At 39.8% G+C, this 24,230-nt stretch overlaps 2 protein-coding genes across 3 annotated transcripts in view; one reads left to right on the top strand and one right to left on the bottom strand.

Annotated features, from left to right (window-relative positions):
- Nucleotides 1-1,106: 1,106 nt before the first annotated feature.
- zap70 (zeta chain of T cell receptor associated protein kinase 70) lies at nt 1,107-16,978 on the bottom strand. 2 transcript variants are annotated; one of them, XM_084355643.1, is made up of 13 exons: nt 15,935-16,978; nt 9,396-9,866; nt 7,879-8,039; nt 7,207-7,345; nt 7,032-7,113; nt 6,846-6,865; nt 6,725-6,764; nt 5,358-5,541; nt 5,062-5,268; nt 4,414-4,606; nt 2,624-2,764; nt 2,376-2,488; nt 1,107-1,628 (listed from the first exon to the last, which is right to left on the bottom strand). In XM_084355643.1, exons 2-13 carry the CDS (start codon nt 9,798-9,800, stop codon nt 1,511-1,513), a joined length of 1,803 nt encoding a protein of 600 aa, XP_084211769.1. In that variant the 5' UTR covers nt 9,801-9,866; nt 15,935-16,978; the 3' UTR covers nt 1,107-1,510. The 2 variants fall into 2 exon arrangements, with proteins under 2 accessions (XP_084211769.1, XP_084211770.1); XM_084355644.1 differs by lacking the exon at nt 15,935-16,978 and adding an exon at nt 10,124-10,207.
- A 2,248-nt stretch (nt 16,979-19,226) lies between these two features.
- adamts10 (ADAM metallopeptidase with thrombospondin type 1 motif, 10) overlaps nt 19,227-24,230 on the top strand; it is a 53,710-nt gene continuing 48,706 nt past the window's right edge. Inside the window, exon 1 of the mRNA XM_084355613.1 lies at nt 19,227-19,310. The gene's annotated coding sequence lies outside the window, so the exon portion shown is untranslated. The remainder of the gene's footprint in view (nt 19,311-24,230) is intronic.

Here is a 24,230-nt window from a genome sequence, read left to right as displayed (position 1 = left end):
TTAAATGTACTCCCCTTGACAGACACAAGGTATTTTTCAATATATAAAGGGGTAAAAAATTTCCTCAAAATATACTGGTGCAATTTTTCGAAATCATCTCAAAAGCAGGAAAATAGCACATTTAGCTTTTTTTTTTTTTAAACAAAATAATTCAGAGTTTTAGTCTGTTTTTATTATAGTTTGTCATGTAAAAGATGATTTAACATTTTTCCTGCTAATACTTCAGTAAAAATATTGAATACAGGTCTTTATCTTGCACTAAGGCATTTTGCAATTGTGGTATTTATAATTTTTCAAATCAAAACATTTGAGGTTTTAAGTATAACTGCCTCTGAGGGAAAGATACCATGTGTAGGTCAGATTTACTCTGTGAACACTTTGCGCCATTATTTTGAAGACTAATTCCTGAACTTCCGGTGTCGTGTGCCCTTCAGTGGTGCCTGGCAGCTCAGAGGTGCTTCCTCTGAGACAGTCAGTGAATGGCAGGAGGCATTCTGGCTAACCACATTTATTTTATAACACAGTCATAATAAACCACAATACACCATGTTTGAATTACTGACAAGACAACAGGAGGAAATATCTGCGATAAATTATTCTAGATAACCAGATCAAATCTATTCACAGCCCTTTCACATAAGTATCTGAACACACATTTAAACTACTGGTTATTTAAACAGATTATTTATTCGCTTAGTACTATACAAAAACATCATGAATGGCTATATGTCTCTCTAGCTTTTTACTTAGGGGGAATATTTAAAGTAATCTGCCTTGATATGTTTTGTACTTCCTCTCTAGACAAGATGAAGATGATCCAGATGTACTGTTCTGCACATGTATCCAAGTCATGTTTCTAGGATGTTCCCATATTTTTCTGCTGATTCATAATAAAGCTTTTAAACCAATCGTCTTCGGGGCTTTTCAAACATGTTCGGCATCCAAAAGAAACAAACAAATAGTCTGTGTAATAGGTGGGCCTTTGTGGTTATGAACGTTTCATAAAGATTCATAACACCAAATGAGTGATCAGTGAATAGAAATGATTGAAGCCTTACCTTTAATCCTTGACTTTACAGGAATGATGAAAAACTAACATTAAAGTGTACAGTTTTATTATACTTTATTTGGCATAAAAACAGCAATAAACATTTCACAGATGATGGCAGATGCAGTGAAAAAACAGGTTGTACATGTACTCCTATTCTACTCCAAAATACCAGAATATGAAATTAATTTGTCATCAATGTAAAGACGTCAATATTTAACATTCAAACCATGACAGACAGACAAGACAGACAGACAGAGGTCCTCCTTACATGGCTGACACACTGAAGTCTAATTTGCAAATGCACATTTATTGTCACTGAGGCCTGTTTAGCTGTATCGCTACTGTAGTCGAAGCTGGTCAGTGTGCACCGTTCATAAAAAGCTCTTTGTTTTGGTTGTTTAATGGCCAGTTGAAAGGATGCTTTGTGCAACACTGGGACAGAATGTGCCTTGTTTCTGTCTACTTGACAGGCTTAGCAGCGGCTGCAGCTCCCTCAGGCTCGGCCTTGTTCGATATGGAGTTATAGTAAGACCTCATGGACTCCTCAACCTTCTTGAAGTCAGGACGCTCCTCATGCCTGGTGAGTGAGGAGAGAGGAGGGGACAGAACAGACATTTCAGAGGTTGTGATTCATGGAAGTAATGCCACAAGATCTTCAGAGACCACAGTGCTGTCTAAGGCTGACAGAATCTCAAATACACCAAGCCACAGCAGCAGTCAGGCTTTAGACGTGGTCATAGTACAATAACTGCTGCAAAGCTGTTGACTATGACATTGTTAACCAGCTTGTTAAAAAATAAAATTGTGTTGCACTCTTGCCTGAGGTTTTTGATGCTGTTTATTATAATATTTTGTTAAATCAACTTCTTTGCATTGGTTTTGGTGAATCTGCTTAAATGTGGTCTAAATCATATCATATCATAGAATTCAGTTTTCAAATCAAGTCCCCAGGTTGATGAAGGTGTCCCACAAGGATCAATATTAGGCCTCACCATAAACATACTGTTGTCACAACATAAAAGTGAAAAGAAAAAAAAAAAAAGATAAATACATTTAAAGTTTCAACAATTCTGTAGTTTTCATAAACATACATTGTAAACATTTATTCCTGCAACTGGGTTGCTTGTATGCCATCAACTCTAACACAAACAGGGCTAGGTCCAGGCTATCTCCAGACTGCTTTCGACAAACTCCAGACATCTTAATTAATGTAATTATTGTTATAAACTAACAAAGACATAAAGTATGCGTTTTACAAAAGCATTGACCTTTGACGTTTCTACTCCGATTCGTACCCATGAACATGCACAAGTCAGTTTCTTACTTGTACGTCCAGCATTCTTTCATCACTGTATACATTTGCTCTGGACATGCTGCTGGACTCTCCATGCGGTTCCCACCATCAATGAAGCGCATGACCTCTGGTCCTTTCATTTTCTGGACAAAATTAGTGCAGAAAAAGAGCTGTAACTCAATGTGATGCTCAGGATGAATTCTCATAGTGGTTAGAATTTAACAATCAATGTACAACTGACAGATAACATGATGGTGCGCTGCAGAATCAGTTGGTACCTTGTAAGGTTTTCCTCCGTAGGAAAAGGCCTCCCACATGGTGATACCGAAACTCCACACGTCACTTTTACTGGAGAATTTGTGGAACTGTATACATTCTGGAGCGTACCACTTCAGAGGCCATTTACCTGCAGTACGAGCCTGAAAGACACAACAGTATGTCAACGATTCACTAAACACTCCATACATGGTTATTGATAATTAGAACGAACAAACTGTATTTAAAGGGGACGATTTCGAGCAGTCCCATCGTGTTTTAAGTAGGGGCCGAGGATGATGCGAGATTTTATAATTTAATGTTTCATCTGTGACCAGCTGCTGTATAGCTCGGCGGCTGCAGTTTTTGCCCTTGGAGGATAAATCTGGCATGGAGGTCAAGCGTGTGTGTGTGTGTGTGTGTGAAGGTGTGCGTTTGTGTCATGCCAAATGGCTAAAAGGGGGAGCTGAAATACAAGTGGAGTGGCATATTGCAAAAAGGCACATAACTTCCAAATGGATTCACAGACTTGCCAATGATTTTCTGGAAAAGTAGGTCACGAGCCAAAGAACAGCTGATTCACTGTTCATGCAGATTGACCAAAAGGGGGTGTAACTTCTAAACAGACACACACACCATGACCAAACCAGTGTTTGTGAGGTTGTATGTGTGAATGCAAATGCAAATTCACTCTTTTTTTAATGTAACTTTTCCCCACATTAAAATTATGAGCTCACATTATCTTTGGCTGCATTTTTATCCTGTCAAAACAGATAAAACAATTAGCATTGGAATCACTATATGAACCTAATTTTACTTTTGTAAGAAAGAAAAAAACGTAGGTTAATAATTGGCATACTTCGTTTTATTGCTCTTTACACGAAAAAGCTCAATATTAATCTGTAAATCTTTAAAGCAAGTGTGCCTAAAACTGTCACCTCCTTTCTTTTTGTGATTGAGGACACGGCCATATTATTTCACTGAATGGATAAGTTCGACCAAAATGTTTTATTTAGTCATATACTGCAGCATTCTACTAAAAAACTGAAGTGGGTGGGAACTTGCTTTATTACTCTTTTTAAAGTTGAAATCTTCACTGCCAGTCTGAAGTGGGGGCAAGAGCTCGACCACACGTCAAGGGTAGAAATCATGTCTTTTCAAATTAATTTGGGATCTTGGGTCTTACAGACACTTGGAATACCCCGAACGAGCTGCATGGAGCTATTTTCTGTTTTTATTTAGTTTGAGAATGAGTTTGAGGAGAATGCTTCGACGATGAGTCGCAGTGAAGCTCCAGACATGTCTTGTGGACTGCGAAACTTCAATCGACTTTCAATTGGCACGAGGTTGAGCTGATAAAGACTGAATTTTCGTTTTGGGTGAAATAATCCTATAATACTGATGTTAGTTCATATATGTCACATGTGCAATTGTATGATTGACAGAGGTGGGTGGGGCTGCCATGGAAAAATAATCCCTTTCCCTTATATGTGTATGTATATATATATATATATGTATATATATATACACACACACACATATTCTACGCACGTTTTCTTGGAATCAAGGATTCCTGGGACTTTCTGACACCTACAGTCCTGCAGATGTAGGACAGTAGACCAGTAAATTGAGTAAATCAATAGAGTTTACTTAGTTCGCACAGAGCAGGTGACACCTCTGGGTTTGTATTTGTTCAGGGGGAGATGCGTAATTCTCAGCAGAGCAATCAACTTAAGATACACTATCTATTTGTGTCTGCTGCAATGCTGATAATCTACATTTGTGTCACGTGTCTTGTGTCACATGTGTGTACCTTGTAATAGTTGTCATCTGCTCCCAGGGCCTTGGAGAGCCCGAAGTCACTGATTTTGGCAAACGATTGGTTGACCAGCAGGACGTTACGAGCTGCTAAGTCTCTGTGCACAAAATTCTTCTCCTCCAGGTACTTCATTCCCATCGACACCTGGTGCATCAGGTTGACAATGTTGTCTACACTTACAGTATCCCTGTGGGGACAAAAATACTGATCATCACGAAAATAAGAGGATGGTGAAGATTATGTTTTGCTCCTTTCTAGAAATGTAGTTTTTTTACTAATCCAAATCAAGGGTCTGAGCATAGAGCAGTGTTGTGAACCTTAGGACCCAACTTAGATCGCAGAGATAAGAAAGAAAAAACTTTTTTTTCACTTTTCTGTGTCTGCTTTTCTATTTCTTCTGCTGCTAACTTGATAAAATGAAAGTTATAATAATAATGTCCGCCAGTATGCAATGCTGTTGACACTGTAGCGATCTTTGAACCAGTCTGTACTTAAAATAAAATCCACTGACTATGGTCATATTGTCATTTAAATGAAAGGAAGTGAAATCAAATTAAACATTTATTTGTCTTTGAGGTAGATACAGAACAAAATGGCCCTTTAGCAGACATATTGGTAGTAATGTGTCTGAACTGAACTCACTTATTGCTGGAGAGGAATTTGTTGAGCGGTCCGGCCGAGGCCATCTCCATGACCAGCATCAGGCTCTCAGCGTTGCACAGACCCAACATGCGAACGATGTAGCGGTTGTCCAGCTGGTGCATGATCTCTGCCTCCCTCATCATCTCATCCTTCACCAGCTTCTCATTTTCACTCTTCAGCACTTTGATGGCCACATCGACGTGGCCCCTGGAGGAAAAAAGTGTTTCGGATGAACATCTGACCGTTAGAGGAAGGTATTTAACATCTACAATTTTCGTTTTATAATGTTTCCTCACGATTCAGTCTTGAGCGTTCCTTTCTTGACGCAGCCAAAGTTTCCAGAGCCGAGCTCCACTTCATCCATCAGCAGCTGATTCCTGTGAATGTTAAACTTCCTCACTTCATTCGGGTTGTGGTACGGGCTTTCAGCTTCACATTCTGGAAGCACAGTGGTAACCGGCTTCGAGACCATGCCAAAAGCTGAAAAGAGAAGGTACAAACCCCATGGGGTAAAAATATCAGTTCTGTATGTACTGTATGTTTGTATATCCGCTGTGCATTTTGTTTGACAGCTGGAAGCATACTCGATCTATACAGTCTGCAGAGTACTTTTACACTGTTGTTTTGTACTTCTGAATTCCACTGCATTTATTTGATAATTTTAGTTACTAGTTACTAGTTACTTTGCAGATTGCTGCATCAGAGCCAAAGTGGCCTATTTTTACATTTTAAAAAAAGCTAAATATTGGATCTGATAAATAGTCCACCCACATTTTACAGCAGCGTAGTAACAAGTACCCAAAAGTTATACTTGAGTAAAAGAAAAGATATCGTGTTAAAATATTACTTTGGTAAAAGCAAAAGTCACCTGTACAGGTACGACTAGGAAAAAGTCTTCAAATACCTGATATCAAATGTATTCAAGTACTGAAAAGTAATTTTCGGGCAATACTTAAGTATAAAAAGATCAAGTGAAAGTCACTTATACATTACTTATATTTACATGTATCTGAATATATTGTACACTATGGGTCAACTGATTATAGGCCTGGCTGATTATCGAAAATGATATTCAGCATTTTGTACAAAATTGTACTTAATGGTACACTATGCAACTTTCTTACATAGACAGAGCTCTTGATACATGGAAAAACAGTTTGCAAGAGCTATCATGATCTTTAGATGCACTTTAAAGCCATACATTTACATTGGTATTTGTTAACATGAGCAAAACAGGCTTATATTTTGAGTTATGGTGGGGTGAGAAGAAAAACAGCATTGCCCATCTAGAAGTCCTACAGTGTATAGAATATATGACAACATACCAGCATTGTACTGAATAAAGTTCAACACACACAACAAACGTCAATATGGGTCATAATAAGCTCCTTTTACTGTCGACATGTGCGGTCATTTTTCTGATGAGAACAGGCTGAAAAAGTGACATATGCATCTTTACAGGTACTTAAGTATATGTACTCTGCTAAATTGCATCACTGCTTTACATAAGTAATATCTTATTTGGTAATTACTTTACTTTTACTCAAGTATGACTTTTGGGTACTTTTTACACACTTATACTGTGGTATGTAGTGTTGGTTCATACTTGTCCCTATGAAAATAAAGATAGAATAGATATCTGGTTGTACTTCGTGTGACTGACCTGTTGGTGGCGGTGTGTATCCATTTGCGCCGGGCCGTCTCTGAAAGTGTCACATTAAAATGAATCTCAGAGAGAGAAAAATATGCTGACTGAAACGGTGAAGTATGTAGTGAATACTCACATTTGCAGGAAGACTGGGTTCTGCAAGATTACAAGACACATCAGCGTTATCAACACTTTCAGCAGTAGATGAAATGATTAATAACAAGGCTGAATGTTGCAAAAAACTCACAGACATGACCTAGAAACGTTTGCAGCATTTGTATAATGGTGTAATGATTGAAAAGGAAAAAAAGATGTTCAGTACTTTCTTCAGCTTTGCCGTTAACACACGCCTCCCCGAGAACAGTCACCAGGCCGTCAGGTTTCATCTTCAGGTACTCAACCAGCTGATTGAGATAACATGCAGTGTTCATTTAGAGAAAACCCATCAGCTGCAACACACTTACAAGATAGTGAAACAGGTGTGATGAGGAACCTACCTGCCAGATTGTGTCGAACTTGGTTCCCTCTGGCATGGAGTACTTCCCTGATTTGTCTTGGATAATCTGATAGTGGTACACTGTTTTCCCGTACATCATGGACAGAGCAAAAGTACCCGTCTCCTTTCTGTCTCTCACCCTGAGACACAAAAACAACAGTGTTGTTTTAAAACCAAAACACCTTTGAAACTCAATTTTCAAAGTGTGGTTGGTCAGAGGTTGGATGACAGAAAAAGCAGATTTTTTTGCAGTTGTTTTATAAATTTAATAATATTTAATTTAGACCTGCAACAATTAACCTATTAGTTGTCAACTATTGACATTCAATTCAATTGTTTGTGTATTTTTTAGGAAGAAACATCAAAATTCTTTGATAAAAGCTTCTTACATGTGAATATTTTCAGATTTCTTTAATCCTGTATGACACAGGATGATAAACTGAATATCTTTGTTTTGTGGACAAAACAAGACATTCGAGGACATGAAACCCTTATTGACTTTATTCACCATTTTCTGACATTTAATTGACCAAACAGAAAAGAAATAATCCTCAATGAAAATAATCTTTAATTACATCCTTTTTTTATCCTATTATAAAGTGTGTTGGGATTGTGAGCACTGTGATTCGGCACTTTAAATAAAATGTATTGATTGCTTGATTGTGAAACTTACAGGAACTTGCCGTCTGGTTGCACTCCAGAGTAAAGTCGCCTCTCACCTTCCGTTCGGGGGATGTTACCATGATACCAGGGCATCTTTTCGTGGGCCGTAGTGGCAATCAGTTTCTCCAGCTGACCAGCTTGACTGATGACGGCCTGCTCCATGGCTTCTCCCTGAACAGAAAAACAACAGGGATGAACACATTTAGACCACGATATATACAAATTCATTCAGTTTCATTTGAATGATGTTCAGGTTTGTGGGTCACAAGCCAAAAAAGTTGGAAAACATTATAGCATGCTAATCTTAAGCATTCAATTATATTTAATAAATGTTTCACAGTTTTAATCTGTCCAAATTCAACCTGCAAAGTAACACAGAACGATACAGTATCTCTCAAATGAATGTAGTGGAGAAGGAAGTAAAATATTTCCCTTTGAAATGTAATGTAATAAAAGTAGAGAGTAAGAGAAAATGGATACACGGAAGTAAGTACAAGCCACTGCTGAGTGGTGATGCTGCATGATTTTTCTGGTTCCTTTTGGTCTCTGCTGGGGTCCACAAACATCTGGAGCTGGTTTGGCTGTTTCAATGAAGCCCACCAGTGATAAAAGTCTACTGGTCCCAGTGTGTGACTGTCTGCAGCACGAGACAAACCACAAAACTGCAGGACTTTGTACTAAAGTGGAACTTCAGATGGTCAGACCTTGAACTGAGACGCAAAGTTTGGAAGTTTTTTGAGGTGACCACAAAGACACTTGACTTGAAGGTTCAATTTGCAAAATCGCCTGAAGATTCTGACTTCCTCTGTGTCTTTCGGGTATTTTTCGGGTTTAAGGCTAGAGGGTCCTCGATGACGCTACTTTCTCAGATTCAGGAAATGTGTTTCTTTTATCTTTAGATGTGTCGGATGGGTACTCCAGCTGCTGTTTTTAATTGTAATTTTATCGCTTTGGGCCTCAAACAGTTGAGATGTTTCAAGAGGAAATGTCTCTTAACAACTCCTGGATATCCGAGAAAAATGTTGGGAGCAACTGTTAAATCTTCATCTATGTGTTGTATTTGTATGGCTTATTACATGTGTTTGATGTTATTTCCTGTATAAATTACTGTCAAATAATAAGGTGGTAAAATAAAAAGTACATTATTTCCTTCAGAGATGTAGCAGAGACATATAAAATAACATAAAATCGATGTACTCAAGTAAAATACAAGTACTTCAAAATGTACTTAAAGGTCCAATTTGTATGAATTTCCAACTCCTCAAATATCCCCAAGAGTCAGTATTGGAGTTGGGAATGAAACACAAAAATCAACTTTCTTACAAATTAGAGCTTTTCAGTACAGTACAGTTCCTAAGTAAATCTAATTAGTTACATTTCATCACTTAAATCCAACCTTTAATGATTAAATGCATTCTTGCATTTACATATTTGATTTTAGTACAGCTCATTTTAACTCCTTAAACTGAGGAGCTCAGTTTGGAGACTGTAAACTGAAAAAGTTCAACAGTCTCAGCAGAGCCTCACCTCCAGGTTCCAGGTCTGCCTCACGTACTCCCTCAACATTTTGTCTCTCAGTTTGTCGAACACGCCGGGTCGTATTGGCGTATCCGGGGAGCGCATGCAGGGTTTCCTGAGGGTGCACACCAGCCCATCAGGGTCTTGGCTGTAAAACTCACAGAGCTCTGCTGGCCCACAGTGAGGCTTCCCTCCTACGATGCAGTAAGTCCCGTTGAGCTGCTTCTCTATGGAGTAATGGTGAAACTCCAGGTTCCAGACGACAGACAGAACGTAGCCGCCCAGACTGCGGATGCACTGCCGCAACAAGAAGAGCCCGTCGGCCATTCCAGCCAGCTTCAGGTGCTGCTCGGCATCGGAGCGACTGATGCTGCCGTAGAAAAAAGGCAGCTCAGCCGCTGGGTCCTGTGACATGGTGAAACCTGGGAGAGACGAGCTGGACTTTGGATCGGAGTCCTGGATGTAGATGGTGGGAAAGAACTAGAGAGACAGAAAGGGATTTAAGTAATAACTGCATTTAAAAATGGCTGAAAGACTTTAGGTTTTATAGTCCACGGTGTGATGACTATCAGAAATGGAGATCCAGTCTGTGACCTCTGACCTTTCAGTCTTTCAGCCTCAACCTTCCTGCTCAATCAATCTTAATGTCTCATTCGTTAAATTACAAACAGTTGTGGAAATACAGCTTAAAAAAGAACAAGAAAAAGAACAAAAACACTTAATATTGAAAACCTCACCTCCTCTTCTTATCTTCTACGTTACACCGAGATGAATTATAAAGTTCACAGTGTTTTTCAGGGCTGTCAGCTCTACACAGACGAGCTGTAAGGTGCCATATGTCTGGATGAGATATTTCACAAGAAGCACCGACACTTTGAGACTGCATGAAGCTTGCAGATTAACAAACTGGTGACAGAAGCCACAACAGGAAGCTGCCGTCCGCCCTCACAGCCTCCATTCTCCAGCATGTTGCTCTTCCGTTGAGCAGGTGCTTTTTGGTTCTAGATCATTCCCTCTGCTTTAGAAACTCAAGTTTGTAAGTTTTCCCTCATGCAGGAAAACGTTTTTGCCGAGGGAATTGACCTCACTACATTGTTAAAAAAACATCTAAATGAACAATGTGTCTGTTCTGTCTGAATCTGATAGAAGGCTATAGTCAAGATGTCTGAGCTGGAGTGAAGACAGAGAGATAAGATCACACAGTCAGTATGGAACAGTTTGCGTGATAGCAGGCGGAAAAAAATGCTTGTTGGAGTTCAGACTGAATCTAACTGATCAGAATATGTCAACACAACAATAACTGAATATGCAGAAGTGCTTTTAGTAAGATTGATTTATTTTTTTATGTATTTTCTGGCCTTTTCATGGCTTTATTGATAGGACAGCATTGAGAGGTGACAGGGACATGACGAGAGAGAGGGAGGATGACATGCAGCAAGGGGCCACAGTTCATGAACATGGGACGCCTGCTCTACCAACTGAGCTACTGGGCGCCCAGGAAGATTTTATAATACTCATATTAATATCAACAATCAGGTAGAAAATACAATTTTTTACCAAAGTGTGTTGGAAACATTAACAGCCTGACATTTTAATACAAGAGCCAAATAAATCGTACATCTCACCTAACAAATCACAGAGAAAAAAAAGTGTGAAAACCTCAGCTTCCTGGCTACACTTGTGTGTTGCTGCCCACATCCACAGTGGACAACTGAGCAGAAACACGTAGTTGCCACAACACCTGAGACTCCACTGTGGCCTGACCCCCTTTTCACCACAACAAAGACCTCCAGACCTTGCAGTGTGGACGAGTATACCTCACACACCTAAAGACAGGCTGTTATACGACATTACAACCATACATGAGAACTGCACCTGAACCTGTTTGTCTGTTTTCTTTCAGTATAGGTTAGGGTTAGGTGAGACTAAGTGTACTTTGCTTTATTTCTCTACAGTGTGTGATAAAGCTTAGCTCAAACTGTAGTTTAAAGAATTACTAAGAAATAAATAATATTAAGAAATAAATTGTACATCAGTAAATCATCAGCAAACACAAGCATTAGCAACTCAATGTACTTTAAGTGTAACAAGTCCACAAGACCAAGCTGCAGCTTCTCAAATGGGAGTTTGCTCTTTCCTGTGTTATATGATTGAAAACTAAACATCTCTTGGTTTCAGACCAAACCACTTTCAGCTATGCGAAACTGTGTTTGATCCTTCAATTATTGTCTGACATTTTATAGACTAAACAATTAAGTGATTATTTGAAAAAAACAGATTAATAATAATAAGTTAAGATAATATAAAGAGGTGTGTGTCTTTAACTCTGTTTCCATTGTTGTTTTTTTCTTTTTTTAACTCCCCCGTAAACATTAAGTAACATAAATAGGACAGTTGAGATAATCTAATTAATTCTAATCTTCTAATCTAATCCATTCAAAATGTTTTGCCACCTTCTGTGATACTACAGGACAGACTTAAACTGAAAGAGAAAGTGAATTTAATTACAAACCAACAAACCCTTCTAACACGCCATGACAAGAAAATTAGCCGCGCTGCTGTAATTTATGACACGACCAAACCAACCAAAATATTGACATTTTTCCAACAAGACATACAAACTTTCGTTAAGGACAGCAGCCAGTCTTTCCTCAGCTCATGTTCTTTTCAAAATATGATTTTTATGGCTTTTCTACTTAACTTGAACATAATGGACCACAAAAGCCAAAGTGGAGAGAAATGAGGTGACAGATGAGTCAGTTCCTGAGACAGCTCTGAACACACAATGTTGCGTAGTAGCTTATCTTTGATAACGACTCTGGGAGTATTTTCATCAAAAGATACTTTAAAAGACAGAAACTAGCTCAATGAAATGTACAAACCCTTGATTGCACATGAAAACATTCTTTTGTAAATGAGGTGTTGCAAAGTAAGCAGATAGTGACCTAGTGAGCAGTGGAAAAAGTCATATGAGTCACCATGTTTTCAACAAGCGGAGGAATACATAAGTGACACATGCCAAAATCTACAGGCCAAGAGCTTGTTTTCTACAGAGAAGAGAGGGTGAGTTTGTTCTGGCATGATTTAGGTCCTCTGAGACCCCTCAAGCACAAAGTAAATGTAATTAAATACAAAGCAAAAACCTGATCGTGTTTGTCATCTGGTCAGACTTTAAGATTTTTGGGGGAGGGACTGTTCCAGGGCAATCAATCTTGATGTCAGTGATTTGTCAAGCATGAAGAACTAAAAAAAACTCAAACTAAACAAAAGAGGTAATGCAGTTTACCAAGAAAAATAGTTACCAATAAAGTATGAAAATTACTCAATTTCCAGTAAAAGTTCAGCATTCACAATAGTAAGCAAAATAACTAGAAGCAAGTAGCAGCTAAAAGATAGGTGACTTTAAGTATAACAAGATCTAAGCAACTAAGGTCGTGCTTGGTTTAGGTTACCAAGAATACTTGGTTAGGTTTAGGTTACCAAGAATACTTGGTTAGGTTTAGGTTACAAGAATACTTGGTTAGGTTTAGGTTACCAAGAATACTTGGTTAGGTTTAGGCAACAAGAATACTTGGTTAGGTTTAGGTTACCAAGAATACTTGGTAAGGTTTAGGCTACAAGAATACTTGGTTAGGTTTAGGTTACAAGATTACTTGGTTAGGTTTAGGTTACCAGAATATTTTGTTAGGTTACAAGAATACTTGGTTAGGTTACCAGAATACTTGGTTAGGTTTAGGCTACAAGAATACTTGGTTAGGTTTAGGTTACCAAGAATACTTGATTAGGTTTAGGTTACCAGAATACTTGGTTAGGTTTAGGTTACAAGAATACTTGGTTAGGTTTAGGTTACAAGATTACTTGGTTAGGTTTAGGTTACCAGAATATTTGGTTAGAATACTTGGTTAGGTTTAGGTTACAAGAATACTTGGTTAGGTTTAGGTTACCAAGAATACTTGGTTAGGTTTAGGCAACAAGAATACTTGGTTAGGTTTAGGTTACCAAGAATACTTGGTAAGGTTTAGGCTACAAGAATACTTGGTTAGGTTTAGGTTACAAGATTACTTGGTTAGGTTTAGGTTACCAGAATATTTTGTTAGGTTACAAGAATACTTGGTTAGGTTACCAGAATACTTGGTTAGGTTTAGGCTACAAGAATACTTGGTTAGGTTTAGGTTACCAAGAATACTTGATTAGGTTTAGGTTACCAGAATACTTGGTTAGGTTTAGGTTACAAGAATACTTGGTTAGGTTTAGGTTACAAGATTACTTGGTTAGGTTTAGGTTACCAGAATATTTGGTTAGAATACTTGGTTAGGTTTAGGTTACAAGAGTACTTGGTTAGGTTTAGGTTACAAGAATACTTGGATAGGTTTAGGCTACAAGAATACTTGGTTAGGTTTAGGTTACAAGAATACTTGGTTAGGTTTAGGCTACAAGAATACTTGGTTAGGTTTAGGTTACAAGAATACTTGGTTAGGTTTTAGCGATGTTAACCATGTTCATCATCCTGCAGTGGATTAGCATGTTAGCATGCTGATATTTGTTAGTTAGCACTTAACACAGCTAGCCTACAGCTGATGAGATCTCAGTTTGGCAGTTGTTTGGTCAAAAACAATAAAATATCGGTAAAAGCGAATTATTACTTGCTAATGGCGCAAGAGGTCATCACTCAAAGGGAAAAGTTACAGCAGTAATTATAGTGATAGTTTACAGACTTATTGAAACTGCTGACCTGCTGGTAACGCTAGAGGAAAAAAATCCTTTGGGGACCAGAAATGTCTGTGTATGTTCTAAATGTAATGCCAATCGTTGTAGAGATACTTCACACGGACAACATTTGTCCAGCTGTATAATTACACAAATGTTACACAATTTAATAAATATTACAAAGAATATGACATCACTATCTTCACCTAGACACCTTAACATGACCTCCAAACAATCCAAAATTTACAACCCAAGACTTCAGTAACAAGCTGACGTCAACTTCAGGCTGGCAGGATCAAGTCGGTGTCATGTAAACAGTGACACGGTATGTCAAGCCCCCCAACAGCGTTGATACTCGGCAACTCATTTGTGCAGAGACATTCAAGCTCTTTTACTTTCCTGAATCATAGCCTGCATGTAAATTTACCGCCATGAGGTCAGTGATTTAATTTGCTTCTTTAACTACAAGCTGTGTTTTCTGTAGATTGCGTGACTCACATTAAATCAAGAACATTCCAGTGATAACTATTCAGCTATTAAAGTTATTTTAGGTCATGATTATTTTGGTTGCGCTATCAGGAAGTCAGCGCAGGGTTATGTAACTCAAAGCATTCCTCTAAACATACATCAACATTTAAGACTGTGTTGTGTCGACATCCACTAACAGATAATGTGTTCTTTAACCCTCATACATTAAATATTTTTTTTCCCTAAGCTGGGCTTTTTTGTAGTGATGATTTAAAAACAACTAAAGATGTAGGCGGGGGAAGAGTCTGATCTAAATATCAGATCAGAGGCCGAAAAGCCCCAAGCTGAAGCTTAATTTCCTGCATCGAGGGAAACAATTCCTGTGTCATGATTCATATTGTTTTATTCCAAACCATAATAAGATTTAAATCTACTCTGAAACAAAAATGAAGTTAAGTGCCCTTTTCATTAGTATTTTAATGTCGTATATTGTAGACCTAGACCAAAAATAACCTCAACAGTTAATTTCAATGAATAAAAAACAAACAAACGTGGCAACTGTCGATGAAACCTAGTTACATGAGGCCTTTTTATGTTAACTGTGGCTTAATCTGAAACTAAATGTAATGTTCAATTAGTCTGCGAACACTTTATGTGACATAAAGTCCTTTTTCTGTTGTCACGGACAATATCATCTGAGTGAGGCTGGAACATTTTTCAGATATGCTTCAGTCCAGGACCAAAAATACATCCAGTAATTTCAAGAAAAGTTACAAGCGATAAAAGACGCACACACACAGACCTCTTCGGTGTGCTAAAACCTACCCATTTTTGGTTTTCTATTCCAAGGCACAATAAAAGCAGCTATTTATATTTTGCACATGTAATCTCTACTTTTGTAAGCCAGAGCAACAATGCCTCAGCCCGACTGTGGTGCACACACTCTTTTATTCTTTTTTACAGCTCAGACACAGCTGACGCACCCAGTTTAACTGCTTAAATGTTTAAGATCAATAAGAATATGAAAATCAAAGAATATTGTAGGCTCACAAAATCAATTTAGATACAGTTTAAACATTTCCATCTTTTAAAAGCTCTATTCCAGTTTTACTGTTGAGGCTGTGAGTTACTGAAATAAAATCCTACACTTTGAACACGGACGTTGGGGTGTAGTCTCAAGCGTTTGGCATTTAATAGAGAAAAATACATGATTAATAAGTTGGATTTAAAATTGTACAGTAACATTTTTCCTCAGGCAACCTGATCATCACCTACTGTGTCACGTTTTTATTGGTAACAAAGAAAATATGTGTATTCTATCAATACAAAGCACGTCTGCTGTTCAATTGTGTATAACAATAAAAGCTACTTACGTTTCACTGCTGCACCGCTAAGTAGAGCAATGTGGTGGCCTCAGAGTCAAAGATGATCTGACAGCAGTGTAAGGTGTTGTGACAAGTGGGGGTTGGAGACAATGACATACACACACACACACACACACACACACACACACAAACACAAGTTACCGTCCTATTTAAAGAAATAGTTCGATATAGACTCCATCTACCTGCACCTTAAAAGTATGCAAATCAACACTCTTAGTCTCGTTTGCTATTTCTACTAAAACGTGTTGAGTTGTGCCTTCAGACGGAGGTGCTGGCAGGTGGATTTTACTTTAGCTGTTTCCCTTTGTTTCCAGTCTTTGTGTGAAGCTAAGCTAAGCTAAGCTAACCATCTGCGGACAGTATCATACTATTTAAAGGATTAGTTTGGAGGATTGAGCTCAGAGTTAGATGAGAAGATCAATACCGCTGTTGTGTCATGTACGTATGGTTAATGCCAGCAGCCGGTTGCCTTAGCTTAGCATAAAGACTGGAAACTTTTTCTCTTGTGTATTTTTTTAAAATGTTAAACTATTACTTTAAATACATAATGCGAAGGGTTGGTTAGCTTATTTTAGCATCCAGACTAAAAAAACAGGGAAAACAACTTGCTTCTATTATCTAATTAACACACATCAGGGGGTCCAGGGCGGCATTCCGAAGGGCCGCCATTCCGAACGTTCACTTTCATGTTTCGGAATGCCGGCCCGTCGGAATGGCGGTCCTTCGAAATGGGTGTCGCCCCCCCCCCACATCAGGTAGTTTTAATAGATCAAGATTTTGGGAATCAAGTTTGCACCTACTAAAAAGTGAAATAAGAAGGTCATGTGATCATATCCTTCCTATATCTGTCTTTTATATATAAAACTGAAGCTAGCAGACTATTAGCTCAGCTTAGCATTAAGTTGTTCACTTCCAGTTTACGTGTTAAGTTAACTGCCTGCTGGCTGCACTCTACTTTAACAGACGGATGTGAGAGTGTTGTGAATTGACTCTACTAACTCTCTGCCAGGAAGTGAATAACTGTATTTTCCAAAATGTATAAACTATTCCTTGAAATATGAAGCTACAGCTCGCAGTTGCTTAGCTTGACTTTGTGTTAGCATACGGTCTGAAAACGGGGAAACAGCTAGCCTTGTTCTGTCTGAAGCTAACAAAATACACCTTTCAGCATGAAACAAGGGGACAAAACCGCAGTAAAAAAAAAAAAAAAAAAGGTAATTCTACATTTTAATTTTTATTCTGCAGATTAAACCAACAAGATATATCTGTTTAATTGGGAGCTTCACTGGTTCTGGTAGGCAGATTTTAGGCTAGCTGTTTACCTCTGTTTCTGGTCTTCATAAGCTAAGTAGTGTTTTATTTCTTTTTATTTTAGCTTGTGGTGGGCTTGTGACATTGTAATACTGTTGTGTGTAATACTTTTTATTTAAAACAATAACCACTATGACTGGGGCTCTACACACACCTGCTACAACACCTGTGCATTAGCCTACCCACAGGACCAGTGACAATGTTAGGGTAATAGTAACTGACACACATCAACCCACACGCGCACACACACACACACACACACACACACACACACACTAAGCCCCCACCTCACAGATACAGCTGCTTCCTCGGAGCCGTGGATCAGCACCAATCAGCAGGATCCGTCTGAATCAAGTCAGACAGAATCTAACAAAACAAACCCAGCGATGAAGATGTTGACCTTCAAAATAAAAGCACAGTTAACTTAAATTTCGGTCAAACTTTACAATAAGATACACAAAAATGTGAGTAGTTACTCAGGAGCAATTAAGGAAGGAATCAGGATTGAGGATTTGAGGGCTACATAGTAGACAATGATGAGTTACTGGAGAACAGACTGGGATATGCTGCATTAATGAATCATTAGGTAATGATTAGTTCATGAATATCGGTGAATCGACATACTGACCACTTTCTTTGTGAGTTGTTCATCATTAACCACCCACCTCCTACTGATTGGCACAAACTAGTGATGCCTGATTCACTAATAACTGATTCATTAGTTACTGTTAAGAATAGTTAAGAACAACTGATGATTAAGTAATTAGTATTTACTGAGAAACAGCAACTCAGAGACTGCTGTCAGCAATGCAGATACAGAAGAAGAAGATTCACCCATGGCTTCAGTATAATCTGTACCTTCATTGACTGTGGTTGGATCCGCCATGTAAGGGTTCAGACTTTGGGCCACAGCATGGGAATGGACTCTTGCAGGTACAAAGAAATAATAAAAAACAAATGATTTAAACCAAGTTGGGTGGTGTGTGATGCAGCTGTTGAAATAAGTTCTTGTAAAATTCCTTAAAGTTAATGGATGATAGTGACACAGTGTTGTGAAGCAATCATTAACAATCAGCGTTCTCAATTCAACTCTTTACTATATATAGATAGTAGAGTTTGGTTTATTGATTGGACATGGATATAGGCTAACAGTAACATTGGTTTTTAACAAAATGCTAATTTACGACACTTGCTCACATAGAAATTATGAGTAGAAACAAGAAAAGAAAAACAAAAGGAGAATACGAAAATACAGAGCCGAAGTCACACCCCTTCCAGTTTGCCCCATGGGACCGTATTTTGGAAAAATTCTAGGTGCTGTATCGTAGGCAACTGGACGTGTTTCAGTATCTTGAAGATGTTTCACCTCTCATCCAAGAGGTTTCTTCAGTTCTGACTAACTGGAGGGGAGCTGCAGGCTTTTAAACTCTGTGCTGGAGTGTCCTTACAGAGTCGTAAAGGACAGTGTGAGCTCTGAGCTTCAGAGTTGTCAGGGCCACTTGTCGATCGCTGACCCAACCGGCCTTCAGTGGGTTGCTAAGGCTAGGTGAGCCCAGGTGTGAATGGTTGTTAAACTGTCTGGGGAGGGAACTCAGTACTGGAGAGGTGGGTGTTAAGAAATTGATTTTTCTGAAACAAGGTGCCATTGAGCAAACCGGAAGGGGCGTGACTTCGGCTCTTTGTAAAACCGGCAGGAAAATGTAGTAGCTCTGCTGTAAAAGTAGGCTACACACATGTCTGTGCAGATGTATTAGGCGTGAAAACAGTTGCTTCTCTTTCAGCCATGATTTAATACCTCTGTGGACAGAACCAAAGTTTCAGGTTCTGTACATTACGACTTTTATTTTGCAAGTTGTAACCGGAAGTCAAATATTCCAAGTGTGTGTGGCTTGATGTCAAACTGCGGCTCCCTGCTCCTGGAAGTGGAAGAAGTTGAGTCTCCTCAGTCATCCGCCGGCGCCGCCTCCTCTCCGCTCCGCTCCGCTCCTCTCCGCTCCGCTGCGGAGGACCGAGGACAGACACGGCGGAAACTCCTGCAAGGGGACACGGGAAGGTAGGTCACCGAGTCCGGCCCCGCTGTCCGCTTTTTCATGCACGACTCTGGAGGAAAACGGCCGTGACATGATGCTGGCAGGAGGCTGCGCTCATTTCTCCAGATAGGTTTCTGCAGACTTTAGGAGAATATCGTCCTCATGTTGGCTTTTAGTGTTTTTCATTGCGTCATGGTGCACTGCTGATGTTGTCTCACGGTTTTTGTATAATGCTCCTCCAAAAATCTGTCTCAGCTCTGAGTTATGGCTGGGATCTCCTTGTTGGCTGATGAGGCAGTCAGTGTGTGTGTGTGTGAGTGTGTGAGTGTGCAGGCCGGTGAAGAGATGATGTGGCCGGCAGCAGACATCAGGTACATTAGTGAGGGTTGTGAGGAGCAACCTGCAGCTCCTCACTGATGGAGGAGGACTGTGCCCATGCAGCCTCCTACGGGGACTGAGACATGACACCTCCATCATGTTAAAGCTCACCTTTACACTGATGGATGTGACTGTATGACCTGTGTGCCGGCTGACTCTGCAGAAAGCATTGCTCTCTTGACCTTTGCCCAGCATCATTCTGTTTTGTTTATATTTTGGTAGAATAAATGTAAATGCACCTTTAAATGGTTTTATTTGGCCATACTTTATCGACATATTAGATTGTATGAGAATAAATAATATATGTTTTTATCCTAGGTGCCATCATTTGCATTGTTTATTTGTAGTTTTCCTAGGTTACGGGATTTGCATGATACGGTACCTCAACTTGGTATATCGGCCGATAACTGTGCGCGTTTTTTCCTCATGAAGTTTATTATAACATGATCAATGGCACGGTATTTTATCCTGATGACTAAGCATTTTCACTCATTTTCAGCAGGTCAGATTAAAAAAAAACGTAGCCTGTAGAAACATTGTAACAAAATATCTTATCTCTCTCTATCGCTGTCTCGTAATCATCAGCACTTTGTGAGATCCTAACTAACTCGAGGTTATCAGAACTTCTTGTTACATGTGCCGTGACTCAAATGAAAAAGAACATCTGCACCTTTTACTCCCGTCTACAATAATTTACATAATGCGTTCAGAAATTGAAATAAAATGTGTTAATGGGTGCAGCTAAATGAAAAAGTAAGGCGCACCAGTGCCAGCAGGCCCATTAGCTTGATGGGCAGTTAACTTCCAGTTTCTGCAAACCACTGATACCTTCACGTTTGTGCGTGTCATAGGCTACGTATTGACGTTTCTATAAATCATGTTTACATTACATGTTTATGACCTGACTTTCACATAAGAAGATTCAGGAGATGGCAGGTCGATAAGGTTGACTAGCCAATGACCACAGTTCAAGACTGTGTTTCGACATTTGTACGCGAGACACCACTGGGTGTTTTCAAGTGGACGTCGAGACAATTTCAAGCTGCGTTAGTGGCAACAAAAAACAAATATTCTTGACGGTAAGATAGGATATCTCTAGCCATGTTTGTGGTGATGAAAACAGGTATTTAAAGCCAAAACATGATCAGTTTTTGTGCCTAAACTTAATCAGAATGTGAGCGCAGCATCCTCACAAGATAGAATTGAAACCTAAAGCAGAAGCTAAAGAAACGTACAGTTGCAACATATCTGTGGTTTTGCATTAACTTCCATTGCCAACATTTATTCTGGCGATTGGGTTGGAAATGTTTTAAGCAAAAAATGCCAAACATTTATGGCTCCATCCTCTCAAACATGTGGGCTTGCCACTTTTCTCACGTGACAGTAAACTAGGTTTATTTTTGGTGTTTTGGACAGTTTGCAGTTGTAAAGAAGATAAAAGCTGCCAAGAAATGAATATGATAAAAGACAGAGACAGAGAAAACCTTCCACTACCATCTGCTCCGTTCCCAGTGCTGCTGGCTGACTAACTTCGTGTCGAGTCAGCTCTCTCTCTCACTAAATATTGTTTCAGACTCGAGAGGCACATTTTCAGAGCGAGGGGAGCACATCCGAGGTTCTCCGGCCTGTTTATGTTCCCACTTTTCATCTGCACGCTGTTTATTTGGGGAAACCGAGAAAGGAATGCCTGCCTCTTTCTCTTTCTGTCTTTGCAGCAGACGGAGAGAATTAGAGTTTAGTCTGAGAAGTATCCCTCAGTTCTTTGTGTTAGTTCCATCACCTGCTCAGGATTTCATGTGGAGATCTGTGAGAATCTTTTCTTTTTTTTGTCCAGTGAGGGAGTAATTGGTCGCTGCATCTGACTTGTGACATTATCTTATGGGCTGTTTGATCCCACAGCCTCATGGTCTTTTTAGAAAAGCGAAGCCGCACCGCTGGTTTAATGAAATAATAAACTGAACCTAAAGCTGATTCATGAGCTACTCCCTGATCAAAGTGGAGATGGTGTGTGTGTGTGTGTGTGTGTGTGTGTGTGTGTGTGTGTGTGTGCACGAGAGGGAGAGAGAGAGAGAGAGAGAGTGGGGGAGCACTAGACTTGAAGCTAAGCTGAGGGACACTTAGCATCTGTTCGCTCCACACAGACTTTACTTTGAGCCGGTCATATGGCTTTGATTAGTGTGCTAGTTTTCGGATAGCTCCGCTCTCCCTGGCAACAGTTAAAGACAAGGACAGCATAGTTAGCTCTAGTCTTTAAAAGAAAAAAAAAACACTCACTGTACATCCTTTACGCCACATGAATTAAGCACCATTCCCTGCTCACTACGAGATGACAAGTTGAAAAAATGACGTGTCAAAAGGCTTCTGGGTCCACTGCCTTGATTACATCGCGAATTTGGCCCACCCTTAAATTCCCACCTAATTATCCTGAGCGGTCCAACTTTTCTCTCTCTTGTTAACAACGACCCCTTTCTTCTCCCCTCCTTCTTTTCTCTTTTGCAAATTGTGATTGCACTGGAAATAGTGCGGCCTGTCTGCAGCTCGGACCACTTTCTTTTCTTGGCCTTGATTGCAGCTATATATACGCTCCATATTTGCAGCTAATCCAAGCAAAACACGGAGCAGAGAGTCGCCGTATGTGCTCGCTTGGCCTGCTGACAAACATACGTTTTTTATTTTGCCAAAAGTGATACAGCCCAGAGGGAAAGTTTTGCACAACAGACCACGGAAGATGTACGACACCATCACCTCTGAGAGACAGCTAACTCCTAATTCAGCTGCATTTTTGTGCGGTTTATTATGGAGTAATAATTTAGCAAGAAGGCGGTGCATGCATGTTGTTGTGGGGATCTTCTGAAGGCCATCCACAAATCTTTTTTGCTGTACTTGAAAAGCACCAAGGGACAGCACTGGGAGGGGGGTCCAGGCTCTCCCCCTTTCTCTTGTTTAAATAAACAAGAGGAGAGTTAGTAGTAATGAAAAGCACTTGATATCAAGCTGCAAGTTTAATAACCCCACAATAAATTGAGAGCGGGAGCAGAAGAAGTAATGAAAATGGAGGGGAGTTTGGCTTGTGCAGGAAATGACTGAGAGAAAGCCTGAGGGAGGGGAAGAGAGAAAGACTTTCAGTTGTTCCACGTATGAGGGGAAGCTGCAACAGTACAAAGACCCCTTAGTGTTTTTTAAGCAAACTCTCCTTTGACTCTACCTTCCCATTGCTGTTTGAAATGAAACGAGAGGCACATTAGGGCTCTTTGCAACTCATTCCTCCACACTCAGTTCAGGGTATTAACACTCAAGAATGGCTCTCCCAGCTGGTTTGAGCAGCTTACACTCTGCTGTCTCTCTTTCATTCCCCTCGGGCTTTGCGCTCGTTTTTTTCCCTCCTCTTTTCAGGAGGCAACTTGTTCCCCCTGCTCTCGTCACCAAAAGGTTTCCCATCTGCTTCCGATTACCTTTGGCTGCAGTTGGTTAGCCGCCAGCCATCTGGGCCAGTGTGGCGTCTCCGCTCGCTCTTCTCTCCCCCAGACGGCACTGAGGGAGGGATGGAGGGGAGGGAGGGAGGGAGGCTGGGACAAGAGTGAACTGGGTGGGCAGACTTAACTGGAGAATAGCAAGGGTTGGTTTTTAGCTGACACTGCAATCCACAGCCAGGAAACTCAAGTCAAAGAGAAGGGCACCCATGAAAATGTGACTCCTGATCCTGGCTCTGGTCTGTTTTTGTAATGGGCACTCTGGGTCTGAGGAAGTCATTTTCCATTGTTATTATAAAGCAGACGCACTCTATGTTGGTCTATATGTATGTACTCAAACGGAATAGTGCTCAATTAAAAAGGAGCTTGGGGTTTATGTATAGCACAGGACATTTAAATGAGTTGTGTGGAAAATGAACAAGTGACCCAAGATTTTAATCTGTGATGTCTGGCTGGCTGGATTTGTACCTCTTGTAATGATCAGGAGGTACAAGCTGTCAGACAAACTTCACTTTCTATTCAGTGGTTGAAAAAGGAAGGATCAATCCCTCTACTGTTATTCCTGGAAATGTATGTTATTATTTCACTGGCATTGTGAAGTAATATGCAGATGATACACAACTATATGTTGGTGGAAAGCCAGGCCCCACCGATGTGTCCTGTTGTATGTCTTCCCTTTACTGAAATTGAGTACTAGATTACCAAAAAGTTCCTTCATTCCTTCACCTTTCAGAGATCATTACAGGTACCCCTCATGGTCACTAGACTGCATAATTAACAGTCACATATGTCGTCTGATTCCTTCTAGAGATGTTCCGATGCCATTTTTTCCTTTCCGATACAGATTCTGATACCTTGGCTTTGGGTAGTTTCGTTGTGCTCTTTCGTGTGATACGTCTTCAACTGCTATGAGGTTGCTGGTGTTGAAATTGGCAACAGTCATGCCACCCCTCGAAATTACAGCCTTGCATACTGAGCATGTTGCTGTTGTACTGGTGGGGTAATGCAGAGTAAAATACTGCCAAAAATACCTGACATGTTGCTAGCTTCCTCTGATTCCTCTACCACATAATTTAAAAAACAGGACCCTGCTAC

The sequence above is a fragment of the Pagrus pagrus genome, assembly GCF_965226575.1.
Source record: "Pagrus pagrus genome assembly, chromosome: 6".
Taxonomy (NCBI): domain Eukaryota; kingdom Metazoa; phylum Chordata; class Actinopteri; order Spariformes; family Sparidae; genus Pagrus; species Pagrus pagrus.
The sequence above is the reverse complement of the archived record's forward strand: the minus strand, read 5'-3'. Positions and strand labels throughout refer to the sequence as shown.